General features: G+C 36.9%; 1 protein-coding gene across 1 annotated transcript in view; it reads left to right on the forward strand.

The window, feature by feature from the left end:
* The window catches only part of Adam10 (ADAM metallopeptidase domain 10), a 98,867-nt gene that overhangs the window by 32,596 nt on the left and 52,157 nt on the right, over window positions 1-14,114 (forward strand). The window contains exons 3-4 of the mRNA XM_051197908.1: window positions 6,968-7,086; window positions 10,782-10,940. Of these exons, the coding sequence (XP_051053865.1) occupies window positions 6,968-7,086; window positions 10,782-10,940 (278 nt within the window). The remainder of the gene's footprint in view (window positions 1-6,967; window positions 7,087-10,781; window positions 10,941-14,114) is intronic.

Consider the following 14,114-nt stretch of genomic DNA (forward strand, 5'->3'; position numbering starts at 1 on the left):
GGTCTGTTACCAATGAAGCAACTGTCTATTCTTGACAATGCTGATTTAATTATAATTCCCTATGTCAAGTATTTTACACTTAAAAAAATACTGTGAGTTTCCTAGCACTTGGGAGGCAGAGTCAGGTAGATCTCTTGATTTTAAGTTAGCCAGGGCTCTGTAGTGAGACCATGTCTAATAAAACAAAACAAAACCCCCATTACAACAAACAAACTCTCTTTTTTTCCTCTCTCTCATTGGGATTTCATTGAATTTCATCCTTCATGCATTTGCTACTAGATACAAAAACAGGTTGGTGGTGTTTGTTTTGGCCTTGCATGCTAGTCCTTTGACCTGTGACTCTGTTAAGCTTTCTATTTCTGTTAGTGTCCAATAGATTCCTTAGGATTGTCTACATAGCTGACTTTTATGTCATCTGCAACTAAAGGCATGCTTATTTCTTTGTTTATACACTGAGTTTATTGTGCTAACTGGGACGGACCTTTGTTCAGTGTTGAAGAGAGCTGGTGAGTGCAAGTGTGTTTTTATTCCTACCATAGGGGCGGAATGATTGGTTTTTAACACTAAAATATATTGGAGATATTTTGTTAGATTAAGAAAGTTCTGACTTGACCTTGTTTGTTAAAAATTTTTATCTTGAGTGAGTGCTGAAAGTTTCAGTTGCTTTTTCTGTATGTAATAAGATGATTGTATGGTTTTTCTCCCCTTCAAATAAAGTGGATTGCATTGATTTTAAAATGTAAAACTACCATATTCATGAATAAACTAAATTGATCATGTAATACTATTATTATTTTTTTGAAATATTTTTTATTGTTGTTGTGGTTTTTTGAGACAAGGTTTCTCTGTGTAACAGCCCTGACTGTCCTGGAACTTGCTTTGTAGACCAGGCTGGTCATGAACTCACAGAGATCTACCCGCCTTTGCTTCCAGAAGGCTGGGATTAAATGCATGGGCCATCACCATCTGGCAAAATACTATTTTTATTAAGGTACTTTTCTGGCTGCTGTGACAAAATATCTGATAAGAAATAGCTTAAGGGATGAATAATTTCTCTGGGTTATGGTTTGAGTGCACAATCCATCATGATGGAGAAGACATGGCAGCAGGAGTGGCTCATGACAAGTGATGGCAGGAGCACCAAGGCTGCTTGATTACATCTCTGCAGACCAGAGGTGGCCAGAACCTGGGCTGGACTGCAGACCTTAAGGCCTGGCCCTCAATGACTAAGCCCTACAACCCAAAGATTCCATGACCTCTCAAAACAGTAGCCCCACCAGAGAAGCTGGGGGTGTGAGGCACATTTCTCATTCAAACCACATGATTTTTTTTTTTTAATATTGCCATTTCCTTCTTGTCCTTTCTCTAATAGTGTGTTTTCTCCTGATTATGCTAATGTGTTCCATCTAATTCAGTGTTTCTCAATTTGTGGATCTCAACCCCTTTGGGGGATCTCAACCTTTTAACGGGGTCACATATCCGATATCCTGCATATCAGATATTTACATTATGATTCATAACAGTAAGTTATAAAGTAGAAATAAAATAATTTTATGGTTGTGAGTTACCGCACATAAGGAATTGTATTGAAGGGCCACAACATTAGGAAGGTTGAGAATCACTGCTCTAATTCTTGAACATGGTTATATTACATATACAGGAAAATTCTCATCTTGTTTTGTCTCTTTCTCCCTCCCTTTCTTTCTCTTTCTCTCTTTTTGTTTTCTCTTTATTCCTTCCTTAGTCCTCCCCCCTGCTCCTCTTTTTTCCTCTTATATAGTTCATGATTTTTACAATTTGGAGGTAGGGGCATAGGTGTGATGACATTTCTCTATATAGCCTAAGCCTGCATGTTATACAGTCTCGGTGTTATTATTTCTTCTTCTCACTCATCCCCCCTTGCCCCCACACCTCTTCCCGCCTTCCTTCCCTCCCTCCCTCCCTCCCTCCCCCCTGCCTTTTTTTCAAGACAGGGTTTCTTGGTGTAACTTTGGAGCCTGTCCTGGAACTCGCTCTGTAGACCAAGCTGGCCTTCAACTCACAGAGTTCTGCCTATCTGCCTTCCAAGTGCTGGGATTAAAGGTGTGCACCACCACTGCCCAGCTCCTCCCCCTCCTATTGCTATTCTTCTTCTTACATTATTTTGTGTTTTGGGGTGTTTTGTTTGTATACCATATTCATGCAGTGCCCTCAGAGGCCTGAAGAGGAGGACCCCTTGGGACTGGAGTTACAGATGGTTGTGAGCTGCCATGTGGATGATAGGGATTGAATCTAGGTCTTCTGGAAGGGCAGCCAGTGCTCTTAACCATTAAGCCATCACTTTTTGTTTCTTTTATATCCTTCAGAACATTTGACATACAATCCTACTCTATGTCTCTCACATAAAAATTTTCTCTGTGAAATGCAGAGGACTACACACACACACACACACACACACATATATTCATATTCTTTATTTTTTAAAAAAATATAATATTGGCTAGAAAGTTGGCTCAGGGTAAGAGCACTTGTTTTTGCAGAGGGCTCAGGTTTGATTCCCAGAACCAACATGGTAGTTTATCATCTGTAATTCCAATTCTAGGGGATCCAGTACCCTGTCTGAGTTCTGCAGGTACCAGGCACACACATGGTGCATAGACATACATGCAGACAAAACATTCATTCATACATACATGCATGTGTATGTATATGCGTATATGTATATATACATATATATATATACACATATATGTATGCATATAAATCTAAAAAATTATACTTATTGTGTTAGTTACTTGTATATTGCTATGGTAAGACACTGCGACTAAGGCAACCTCACTGTTGTGAGTCAGAGAGTATGACAGCAGGCAGGCATGGGCAGGAACAATAACTGAGAGCTCACATCTTTCCATAAGTAGGAGGCAGAGAGTGCTAACTAGGAATGGTGTGCACTTCTTAAACCTCAAAGATCACCCCAGTAACATACTTCCTGCCTCCAAATCCTTCACAGTTTCTCTAACTGGCACCATGTATTCAAATATATGAGCCTGTGGGGGCTATTCTCTTTCAAGCTACCACATTTCTTTTTTGTATTTTTTTTATTCCACTTTAAAAAAACTTAATATTTTTGGTTTTAAATGTAAGAATTTGATTTTTTTCCAGATTTTTTGTTTTGTTTTTGATAGCCATTGTTTATTTAATTTGATTGGATGTTTCTAATCAGTTGTTCTTACTGTAGACTGGTAGAATGAATGTTCTTCTTGGAATCCATCCATCCATCCATCCATCCATCCATCCATCCATCCATCCATCCATCCATCCATCATCTAAGACAGGGTCTCTTTACATTGCTCTGGCTGTCATCGAACTCACTATATGGACCAGGCTTGCTTTGAACTCAGAGATACTGCCTCTGCCACCTGAGTGCTAGAATTAGTGCTACACCACACTTAGCTTCTTCAGGTATTTTCTTTTAACAGTTTTCTTACTCTTTAGACACCACGTGAATATTCAACAATTTAGTTAATTCAGGTTTGATAGTAACTATGTGGAGTTAATGTAGACTCCATAACTTAAGGACTCAAACCCACAAAAAGTCCTTCCTCTAACCCTTCAGATACAGTGGTAAATTTTGAACAATCTTTAGATCTGACTAACCTGCTATAAATAAGGAGTGCTTCCAACTTCTTCCTAAAATTATTTTTTCAAGAATGGATCACAGAATTTAGGAAAACAGTTTTCTTATTTTTTTATTGAAAAAATATTTCATACAATATATTTTACCTTCCCCCAATTCCTTCCATATCCTTCCCACTTCCCTAACCCACCCAACTTTATGTTCTTTTCCTTTTTATCTTTCAAAAAACAAAAAAGGAAGAAAGAACGAGAAATAAAAACTCAAAACCACAAAAACAAAAATTCAAACAAACAAAAGTCATAATTAGACACAAAAATGCCATTAACAATGCAAAATAAAACAAAACATTTTGTGCTAGCCAACTGCTCCTGGGTTTGGGGCCTGCCTTGAAGTGTGGTTAATATATATTCAGTGAGACAGATTTTTCTCTTTGGTAGTGGATATCAATTATAGATAGCTTCTTGACTAGGGGTAGGACCCTGTGTCCACTTTTCCCTCTCAGTCCTGGGACCCTGTTTGGTGAACTTGTGCATGCTACCACAGTTGCTGTGAGTTCATATGTATATCAAACCTGTTGTGTCTTAAGGATGTGATTTCATCGGACTCTTCCATTACTTTTGGTTCTTAAAATCTTTTCATTATCCTCTTCTGCATAGATCTCTAAGTCCTGGGGGAATGGGTTGATAAAAACATCCCATTTAGGACTGAGTGCTCTAGAGTCTCTCTGCACATTATCTAGTTTTGGGTCTCTGTTAACTCTCATCTACTGAAATAAGATGTTTCTCTGATGATTAAGCAAGGCTCTGATCTATGGGTATAGCAGTAGGTCATCAGGAGTCATTTTATTGCTATGTTTCTTTATCAAAATGATACTGGTAGGTCTTCTCCTAGGCCTGTGACTATCTAGTCTCAGATTTTTGGCCATTTTAGCAGTGCTATGTATGGGTTACATCTCATGGACTGGGTTTTAAATCCAATCAGAAAGTGGTTGGTTACTCCAATGATATATGTGCCAATATTGCACCACTCTATCTTGCAGGCAAGTCACTATTGTAGGTCACAGGGTTTGTAGGTGGGTGATATCAGTGATTACATTTCTCATTTGATAACCTGCAGAATTCATTTCAATACCATGAATGCTAGACACTAGAGGTGAAACTTCTAGTTAGGCACCAGTTTCTCATCTCTTTGTTCATTAATATAAGTAAGTGTTGTCTTTAGCAATAAGGCCTTATCACCAGGTTGCCAGTAGCTTTGGCAATAGTCTATGAGGTTTGGGGGTTCCTATGGAGTCCCTATGGCCAATGACTTAACAAGAGGCAACCCATTCCTGGCACTGGAGGTTTTACTGATGGCATAAGATGTCTAGTTGGGGCATTGTCTCCCTTATTTGGTGACTCATATATGCATCTATTTTAAGAAGCTTTTATAGTAATAAGATTCCATATGGTTTTTCAGTGGCCTTTAGTGTTAGTCATCCTTACCAATTTCCCTTCTTTTCTCTCCCATCCCCTTCCCTATTTAATCTTCCTGCCTACTTTCCCCCTTGTCTCTCCATAACACTATATTCTATGTCCTTTTCTTTGAGATCATCTCCTCCCTGTTAGTCCCTTACTAGGTACTTAAGCTCTGTGGTTTTTGGATTGTATCACACATATTGAAATTTTAAAAGTTAATAATACATATAAGAGAAAATATATAATATTTGTCTTTTGGGATCTGGGTTATCTTGCTTGGGATGATTTTTTTTCTAGCTCTATCCATTTACCTGCAGATTTCACAATTAAAATTTCCTTAATTACTGAATAATATTCCATTGTATAAATGTACTACGTTTTCTTATTCATCCATCAGTTGATGGGCATCTAAACTGTTTCCGCTTTCTGGCTGTTATGAATAGAGCAGTAATGCACATGGGTGATCAAGAATCTTTGTACTGGGATGTAGAGTCCTTTGAATATATGCTCAAGAGTGGTATAGCTAGATTTTGAGTCAGATTGATTCCCAGCTTCCTGAGGAACTGCCACACTGATTTCCATAACCACCACACAGATTTCCATAGTGGCTATACCAGTTTGTACTTGTACCAGCAGTGAATAAGTGTTTCTTCTCCTCACATCCATACAAATTCTTACTTATTTGCATTGGTGCAGGGAACAAACCCATATAGCCCTTAAGAATGATAAGCAAGCACTTTACCTTTTAGCCACACCCTGAGCCCTACAGTTTACTTACTAATACTGGTTTATTTTAAAGGATACAACTTAGGAAAAGCAAAATGGAAGAGCTGCTAAGGACAGATAGGCACACCTAGTTTCCATGGCCTTTATGTGTCACCTTTGTACCACTTCCACGTGCTAACCACCTGTGGATGGATGCTCACCAAATTTCACTGTCTATGATAATGAAATGACTGAACATGGGACCCCTAAGACAGCCTCAAGTTGGGTTGATCAAAACAGCCCCAGAGGTCAGGTTTTGCAGAATGGACACTGAAATATAAAATAAGTTAAACAGTCCCTGATCAACCCATCCCGAGGCTGGGGTGGGGTGGGTCTCATGTTCAGTCACCTCTTTATAGACTTTGGTATGATTGGAAATGGACTCTTTAATAGGGATGAAGACACTCCTATCATTCAGGAGATCCCGGAGTTTTAAGGGCTTTGTCACAGGAAATGGAGACAAAGGCCAGTTTGTTGCAGCCTGTTGTACTGGAGTTCATTTCATTATGTGCAAGCATGCATAAGAATTCTAGAGAGGAATTCCTATTCTAGAAGCCACTGCCGCTGCCAATGATTTCTTTTGATCAGTTTTCCAAAACAGCTATCACAAATCATACCAATTTATTTGTGTCACAGATGAGTATAATGACTGTAGTGCAAATTTGTATTGTGTTTTACACAACAATGTTCCTTCCTGTTCTACTATTCAAAACATTCTTGAGAAGATAAGCTGTAACAGCACACTTTTGTATTTGCCATAAAGATCACAAAGTAGAAATTTTGTTGTGTGCAGACTTCTGTAGCAAATATGGAAAAGTTTAGTAATGATAGTTAAGTTGTCATTTATCCACAATTTCTGCAGGCCAAATGCTGTGCTCTTATCTTTAAAAAAAATTCACATATACAAAAAAACAATTTCATAAGATAGGCAGAATTTATAATTTTGTTTTGAGACATGGTCTCATTAGTACACACACACACACACACACACACACACACACACACTTTCCACTTCCCAAATAAACAAACTGTGTGACACAGTCCCTTGTTTTGTGTACTTTTTTTAATAGTAAAATAAATTATTTAAGATTTGGATTCTTTTAATATTTTTTCCTGTCCCGTTTTGCAGACAATTCAACCTACGAATGAAGAGGGACACTTCCCTTTTTAGTGATGAATTTAAAGTAGAAACATCAAATAAAGTACTTGATTATGATACCTCTCATATTTACACTGGACATATTTATGGTAAGTTGGACTTTTATCTGACATTTTCTTTGATTTTTTTTCTTCCTACAAAAGAGAGTATATATTATATATACAGTCAGATATTTCAGAAAAGGCTGTGTAAATCCTGAGGAGAGGGAAGAAAGTGGCCAGAGACCTTTTCCCTAAAGATCCAAAAAAGACTGAGAAAGCAACCCACTGATTCTCTAGTCCCTTGTTCAACTTTGAATTGTACCTGGGGATGAATTCTGGCCAGGAGTCATGCACCTATTGAGAAAGGGAAGAGACTGGCATCTGATCCCAGATGGGTGTCACTATAATACTTATCACATGATAGTCTAGAGAATTCTGTCTCTTGAGAAGCCCATATCCATATTTGGTTTTATACTGTCCTTTCCCTGAGTACTTTCATCCCTAATGCCCCTTATTCAGATAAATCCTGTTAAAGCTTATCTTATTGGACTTCCAACTTTATTAAAACAAAACAAAAGAAACCCAAGATGGCCTTGGCTATTGGTGTATATCCTTCCTGTTCAGCCTTCCATAGGCTGGACTCCCATATGTAGCAGAGGCACAAGCTCCGGAAGAGATGAGAGCTCTACTTAGAGTCACCTGTCTTACCGGATATTCCCATTCCCAAGTCATGTAGGGAATTTTGTGGGTTTTTAAAATTTATTTAATTAGTTAATTATTTTTTTTTCTGTTTTCAAACAAAACCTGAGGAGATAGACTAAATTATATAGGGCAATAGTCTTTGAAAATGAAGTCATCTATGTGCCCACTTTACATGATGTTTAATAGTAAATTACACAGTGTGCCACTTCTGAAATCTGTAACACTGTGACTTCTGGTGCTTCTAAGTATTAAGAATTCCCTATTGTTTTAGCCTCTTATTTGTTTTTGAGACAATATCTTGCTATGTAGGCTAGGCTGGCCTGGAACTAGCAATCTTCATACTTTTACTTCCTAAGGGATAAGATTGCAGGCACATGCACCCACATTCAAAGTTTTCAAAAAAATTTCAATGAATTGTATGACATTCTAATTTTCCTAGAAGAAATTAGCAGTTATTTCCATGTTTTATTAAAAGAAAGGAAGAAAGGAAGAGCGAACAAGAAAATAATTAGAAAAACCTGAAAGGAAACTGACAGTAAAGACCATTTTAGTCCAAAACAATGTAATGTAACCAAGTCACCTAAGAAAAATTTCACAGGCCCTCCCTTCCTAAAATCCATGTGTTTTTCTTGACACTTGTAACAAATAGTTCTCAGCAGTTTAAAAAATTGCTGGAAGGCATAGGCACATACTTAGCCCAACAGGAAGTTCATCTGACATCAAAATGGGACAGACAGGGAAGTCAGAAAGAGGCTAACTTAGTTCAGTCTTTTGTAATGCTACATTAATAATTAGTAAAGACAGTCCTTAGTGATTAAGTCAGAGCAGTCAAAAATTTCCTTTAGTGAGGTTTTTGTTTGTTTGTTTGTTTGTTCAAAGTCAGCATTTTGAAAAATTAAATGCTTTTTAATGTTATGCTAGTTAGTTGAGGCATTTTTTATACTTTACCTGTAAACTAACCTAAATTACTAAATTTTAGGGTTTTTTTTGTTCCCAAAGGAGAGTATTTTTCTGGCTGTTTTTAGTGTTCTGTTACTTTATCACTTGTCTTGTTGGGCAAACTCTTCCTCTTTTGGTAGGTAATGGTTATTAAAAAGTAAAAATATAAGTGGGTTTGTATAGAAAGATGATGTCATTTAAAATTCTTGGGGATTATATTTGATGGCACACACCTGTGATTCTGGTACTTTGGAGGCATAAGCAGGAGGATCATGAGTTCAGAACTATCCAGGTCTACATAGCAAGACAGTCTCAAACAAAAAGCAACAAAACAAAAGAAAAACAGGAAAAATAAAAATCTTATTTTCAGTTTGTGATTAATTGAAAATCAACTAATGTTAATCTGTAACTTGGAAATTGTGAGAGACTGGGTCTTGGGGTTATTTCATGTGGGTGGAGTGTGTACTTAGCACGCACCAGAGCCAGATATCCTCAAAATTACAGAAAAAACTGAGTCGAGCCCAATTTTGTCTTTCCCTTTCCTTTTTTTTTTGTTTCTTTTTTCATTTCTCTTTACATTCTCCTCTGGCCTTCCCTTCCTTTCTCTTCCTTCCCTCTCCTTTCCTTCATTCCCTTACTTTCCTACCATATCCTACCACTCCTGTCCTCTCCTCCCCTCCCCCTCCCGTTCCTTTTCCTTCCCTTCCCTTCCCTATACTTTTCTCTTCTCTCTCTTTCCTTTCATCTTGCCTCCCTTTCCTCCTTGTAATGCTTGGAATTGAGCCTGGGAAAATTTGAAAAGGTAAAATTTTGGGTTTATTGTTGTTGAAGATAACAATAGTGTTCAGGCTGATTTCAAGTCCTGTCCCAGTCTCAGCTTTAACTAACTTTAAATCCCCTCCTTAAGGGCACATGCCTTTGTCTCAGGTACTTGGGAAGTTGAGGTAGGGGGAGTTTGAGGCCAAGGTGAGCAACATAGCCAACATGCTATCTCTAAATAAAACCAGAATGGCTGGTGGTGCTATAGACATGGCTCAGAGGTAGAATGCTTGCCTAGCATGTGGGAGATGATGGATTCAGAACCTTCAGAGCAAGCCAAAACTCTATGCCGCTACGTCTTTTAATTTTGGTGCTTAAATTCTGTGACTATATTTAAATAGAACTAAAACTACCCCAGTTTTTGCTGCTATATTTCTCATTAGAGAATAGTGAGATAGTATTACATTATCTGTCCAGTACTCTTTTTAAACACAAAATGTCACTCATCTCCCAGGCTGGCTTAGTTCTCAGTATGTAGTTATACTCAAGTTCCTGAGCACTGGAGCGAGCTATAGGCTTGAGACACTACATCTGGCTTCTAAACAAGATTGTAAAAATGCTTTTGTTTAAATGACTTCTGAACTACTTGGTCCTTTTCTATTTAGAAATACATTTGTAAGATCTATAGGTGACAACGAGGCCAAAAAACTTTAGTGTTAAGTTAGAAAGGACTCTTTCACTTGTGGTAAATTATGAACAGCTTCAAAATGTACTTTGACTGTCTTTTTCTGGAAATAGTTTACTAGAGGATCTGTTTGCTTTTTAAAAGTTTAAGTTAGGCCAGGGGTGGTGGCACATGCCTTTAATCCTAGCACTTGGTAGGCAGTGGGAGGCAGATCTCTGTGAGTTCAAGGCCATCCTGGTTTACAAAGCTACACAGAGAAACCCTGTCTCAAAAAAAAAAAAAAAAAAAAAAAAAAAAAAAAAAAAAAAAAAAAAAAAAAAACAAAAAAAAAAAAAAAAACAAAAAAACCAAACCAAAACAAACAACAACCAAAAAACAAACAAAAAAAAAAAAAAAAAAAAAGAAAGTTTAAGTTAATGTAATGATTATTGAATTACTGGTATGTTCTAGGCATAAGACTGTCAGTATGACTTATGTTCCATTTTCATTGTTATGTAAGTAATTGTCTATCTGTTTTAACTAAATACTGGTTGCTACCCATATCTCAAATTAACCTGATGTTTTTTTTTTTTTTGTGAAAAGTAATTTCCCAGTACATTTGTACTTAGGATATTTGTTAAAAAAAAAAAAAAAAAAAAAATGTAAGAGTTGCTTTTTTTTTTTTTTAAAGGAGAATGTGCAAGTTAAAATTTCAAGAATTTGTTGCTTTCATTAATAGGTGAAGAAGGAAGCTTTAGTCATGGGTCTGTCATTGATGGAAGATTTGAAGGTTTTATTCAGACTCGTGGAGGCACATTTTATATTGAGCCAGCAGAGAGATATATTAAAGACCGAATCCTGCCGTTTCACTCTGTCATTTATCATGAAGATGATATTAGTAAGTACTCAAGTTTTATATCAGGTGGTCTTTGTGAAGGCATGGGAATCCAACAGGTGTAGCCGGGGCTGTTTTCTTTCCTAAGCTTATTCAGGTTAAACAGAGTTTAATAAGCAAAGTCTCCATTTAGTAAAAAAATGGGTCTATATGATAACAGCAGTTGTCAACACATGCCAATCATACTCTGTTGTAAAACAACCAATTCTGTTTTAACTGTGAGTCAACCAAATCCACTTGAACTAGAAATCTAAGTTCTGGTTATCAGCCAGTCTGCTTAATTACAATGTCTTATGCCTGTGACTTGCTGAAGGAACAGCAATGCCATATCTTTTTATGTGAATTTCTGTATGAATATATGTGTAATATAGGATTTTTCTAATTTTTAAATCCACTGAGTACTACTTTTTAGAATCTTGAAACAGTGACTTGACCACAGCTTTGTAAAAGACTCCAGGCTTACCATGGATTTGTTGGGATAATTTTTTTTCTGTGTTTAAGGATAGAAAATTCAGATAGACTTTGTTTTAATTCTGTCATTGTCTGTGTTTCCATGGTTATCTAATCATGAGAATGTGCCATTAAAATAACACAAAACAGATTATTGTAATTTTTATGCATCTTGAATACTTTTCTTTCTCTTTAATGCGGCTAGGCTAGTTTCTAGAGTTTTGCCTGTTTCTCTGATTTGGCAGCTTTCTCCTAGTTTCATTTTCTTTTCTACAGATAAGGATTTATTATCTGTATTTTATTCTTATGCTTAGTAATGTACTGGCAGATGTAAACTATGTTGCTTTTTTTTGCTCCATTAGCTCTGACAGTTTCTGTATTTCCATCAACCCAATGCTTGTTGAACTGCTGTGGGAGAACAGTTCAAGTTTACTTAGGGATGTGTTTATAACTGTTGTTGCTTGCTGTCTCTTGGATTTATTAATGCTGCTTGTTTGTGTTTTTAGTCATTCTTATTTGATACCTTTCCCATTTCACCTCCTGACATTTTAAGCCCTCATTATTTTTCTTTTGGCCATCAAGCTACAGTCCTCCATAAGTAGGAATGTGGATTCCTTTGCTTTCCTTTCTGCTGATAGAGTTTTCCTTCACTGACCTTGTATTTTTCCTTGTAATTTTTTGTATTAGTTTAGTGTTTTTGCAGTTTTATCTCCACTATCACAATGTACAGTTGTACAAGTACAGGTCCGTGGTTTTTGCTTCTTTAACATTCAAGTAACACTTATCCGTGAGGCAAATGTTGATAAATTTCTAATAAAATGTTGAAATCTTTTCCCTAGCAAGTGTTTTCAGACTCAAACTGGGCCTTTCTCGATAAGGGAGTTGAGAAGAGTGATTGGACAGGGCGTTGCTCCTCCCTGGGTTACTGTGACTGTCCTGCTGCATGAGCTTCCTTCTTGCCATCAGTGTCTTTGTTATGCTTTTGTGCTGCTTATGACTCTGAGATGTCTTCTCCTTCCTGTTTTCTTCCTCCTGTGGATCTTTGTGGTGTACATATGTTCTGTGCTTTTATTTACATTTACTCTATTATGTTTCGTCATAACTTCCAGATTTATATAAACATTACTTATTAGACATCAGTAATGATATTAGATGCAAAGGTAGTTATGTTTAAGATGATTTTGCTTGTAACTTCTCTGTTAAGTGGAAATGTACTGATGTCAAGATGAACATATTAGGAAGCAAAAGTTTATGAAAATGTTATCCCTTTGTTAGAATAAAATGGATAGGTTTTATTATAATATTCTTATACAATGTATTTCATAGTAAAAACAGAGCTGTTGTGGCAGGAGAGATGGTTTAGTGGATAAAAGTGATTGCAGCACAAGCGTGAAGGCTATCCCATTGCCCACATAAAAGTCAGGCAGGTGCAGCATTTGGGAGGTAGAGATGGGATCCCTAGAATAAGCTGACTAGCTAGATTGTCCAGAATTGGTGAGCCCCAGGTTCACCAAGAGGCTTTGACTCATAAATAAAGTGGAGAGCAATCAGGAAGACAGTATCCAGTTTTGGGTATGGTATAGCGCCTGCACACACGTGCAGGCCCCACTCCATATGTATCACACACATTATAAAAACCACATCTAGCAAGCATACCAAACAAAAATAGGGAGTTGGACTTACTTGTCTTGCAAACTGTAAACTTAAATTTTAATTGAATGTTTAAACTCTGGGTATTGGTGATTCTAAAAGAACCAGTATTATAAGAAGGGTAGTTGTTGTTTAGTGTTTCTTGGCACTGAATAAAATTCTTTATGTGTGTTAAATATTTCATCCTAAGTAGCTTGGTGAGGTATAGACAAAAGTATTAGTCCTTATAGTAGGGAAAGGAAGACTTGGAATCTTATGTGACTTGGAAAGGAAGACTTGGAATCAATCTTACATGGCTTGTGGACATCACTTCTGTGCCGTATGGCCATGGGAAGAAACTGTAAATCCTCATTACCTTTTTGTTTTGTTTGTTTGTTTGTTTATATTTTCTGAGACAGTGTTTTTCCTTATTGCTTTGGAGCCTGTCCTGGAACTCTCCCTGTAGACCAGGCTGGCCTCAAATTCAAAGAAATCCACCTCGTTACCTTTTAATTCTAGGATTTCTGGGGCTTTTCTGAAATCTGCATACTTCCCAAAATTACACATTTGCATGTATTGCTGTGTTAGACCAACTTCAATCCTTGGCTTTTCCTTTTCTTTTTAACTAATTTTTTTAAAAAAAATATTTCACATAATTAACTTAGTGCCAATAATTTGTTTTCAGAACTAGAATGTTATATGATTGTTTATATACTATGTATAAGTGAACTTATATAAATGTTCTGATCAGAGTTTAGCTATGCTTTCTGAATACTGTTTTAGGACCTCTTGGCATAAATGTGTAAATACATGTGGAAAATGATGTTGTTGTTTTGGAGAACATTAGATGATGCTTTTTCAGCAGAAACACTGAGCAGCCTCCCTAGGTGCTTTGATACACACCTAGGTATCATGTTGCTCACTACATACAGGTACCAGCTTAGAAACCATAGAAGCCTAATTCTTTATTGCAGCAGTAAAAAGCACTCTCTCCTAGTATTACAGTTATGACAAGGTTCAAATGTCACTTAGTTCTTTGCCTGCTAGCACAGTTTATTTTGAAGAAATGGCAAAACCACTGTGTGGTAAACACTAATA

This window comes from Phodopus roborovskii, unplaced genomic scaffold (assembly GCF_943737965.1).
Source record: "Phodopus roborovskii unplaced genomic scaffold, PHOROB, whole genome shotgun sequence".
Lineage (NCBI taxonomy): Eukaryota > Metazoa > Chordata > Mammalia > Rodentia > Cricetidae > Phodopus > Phodopus roborovskii.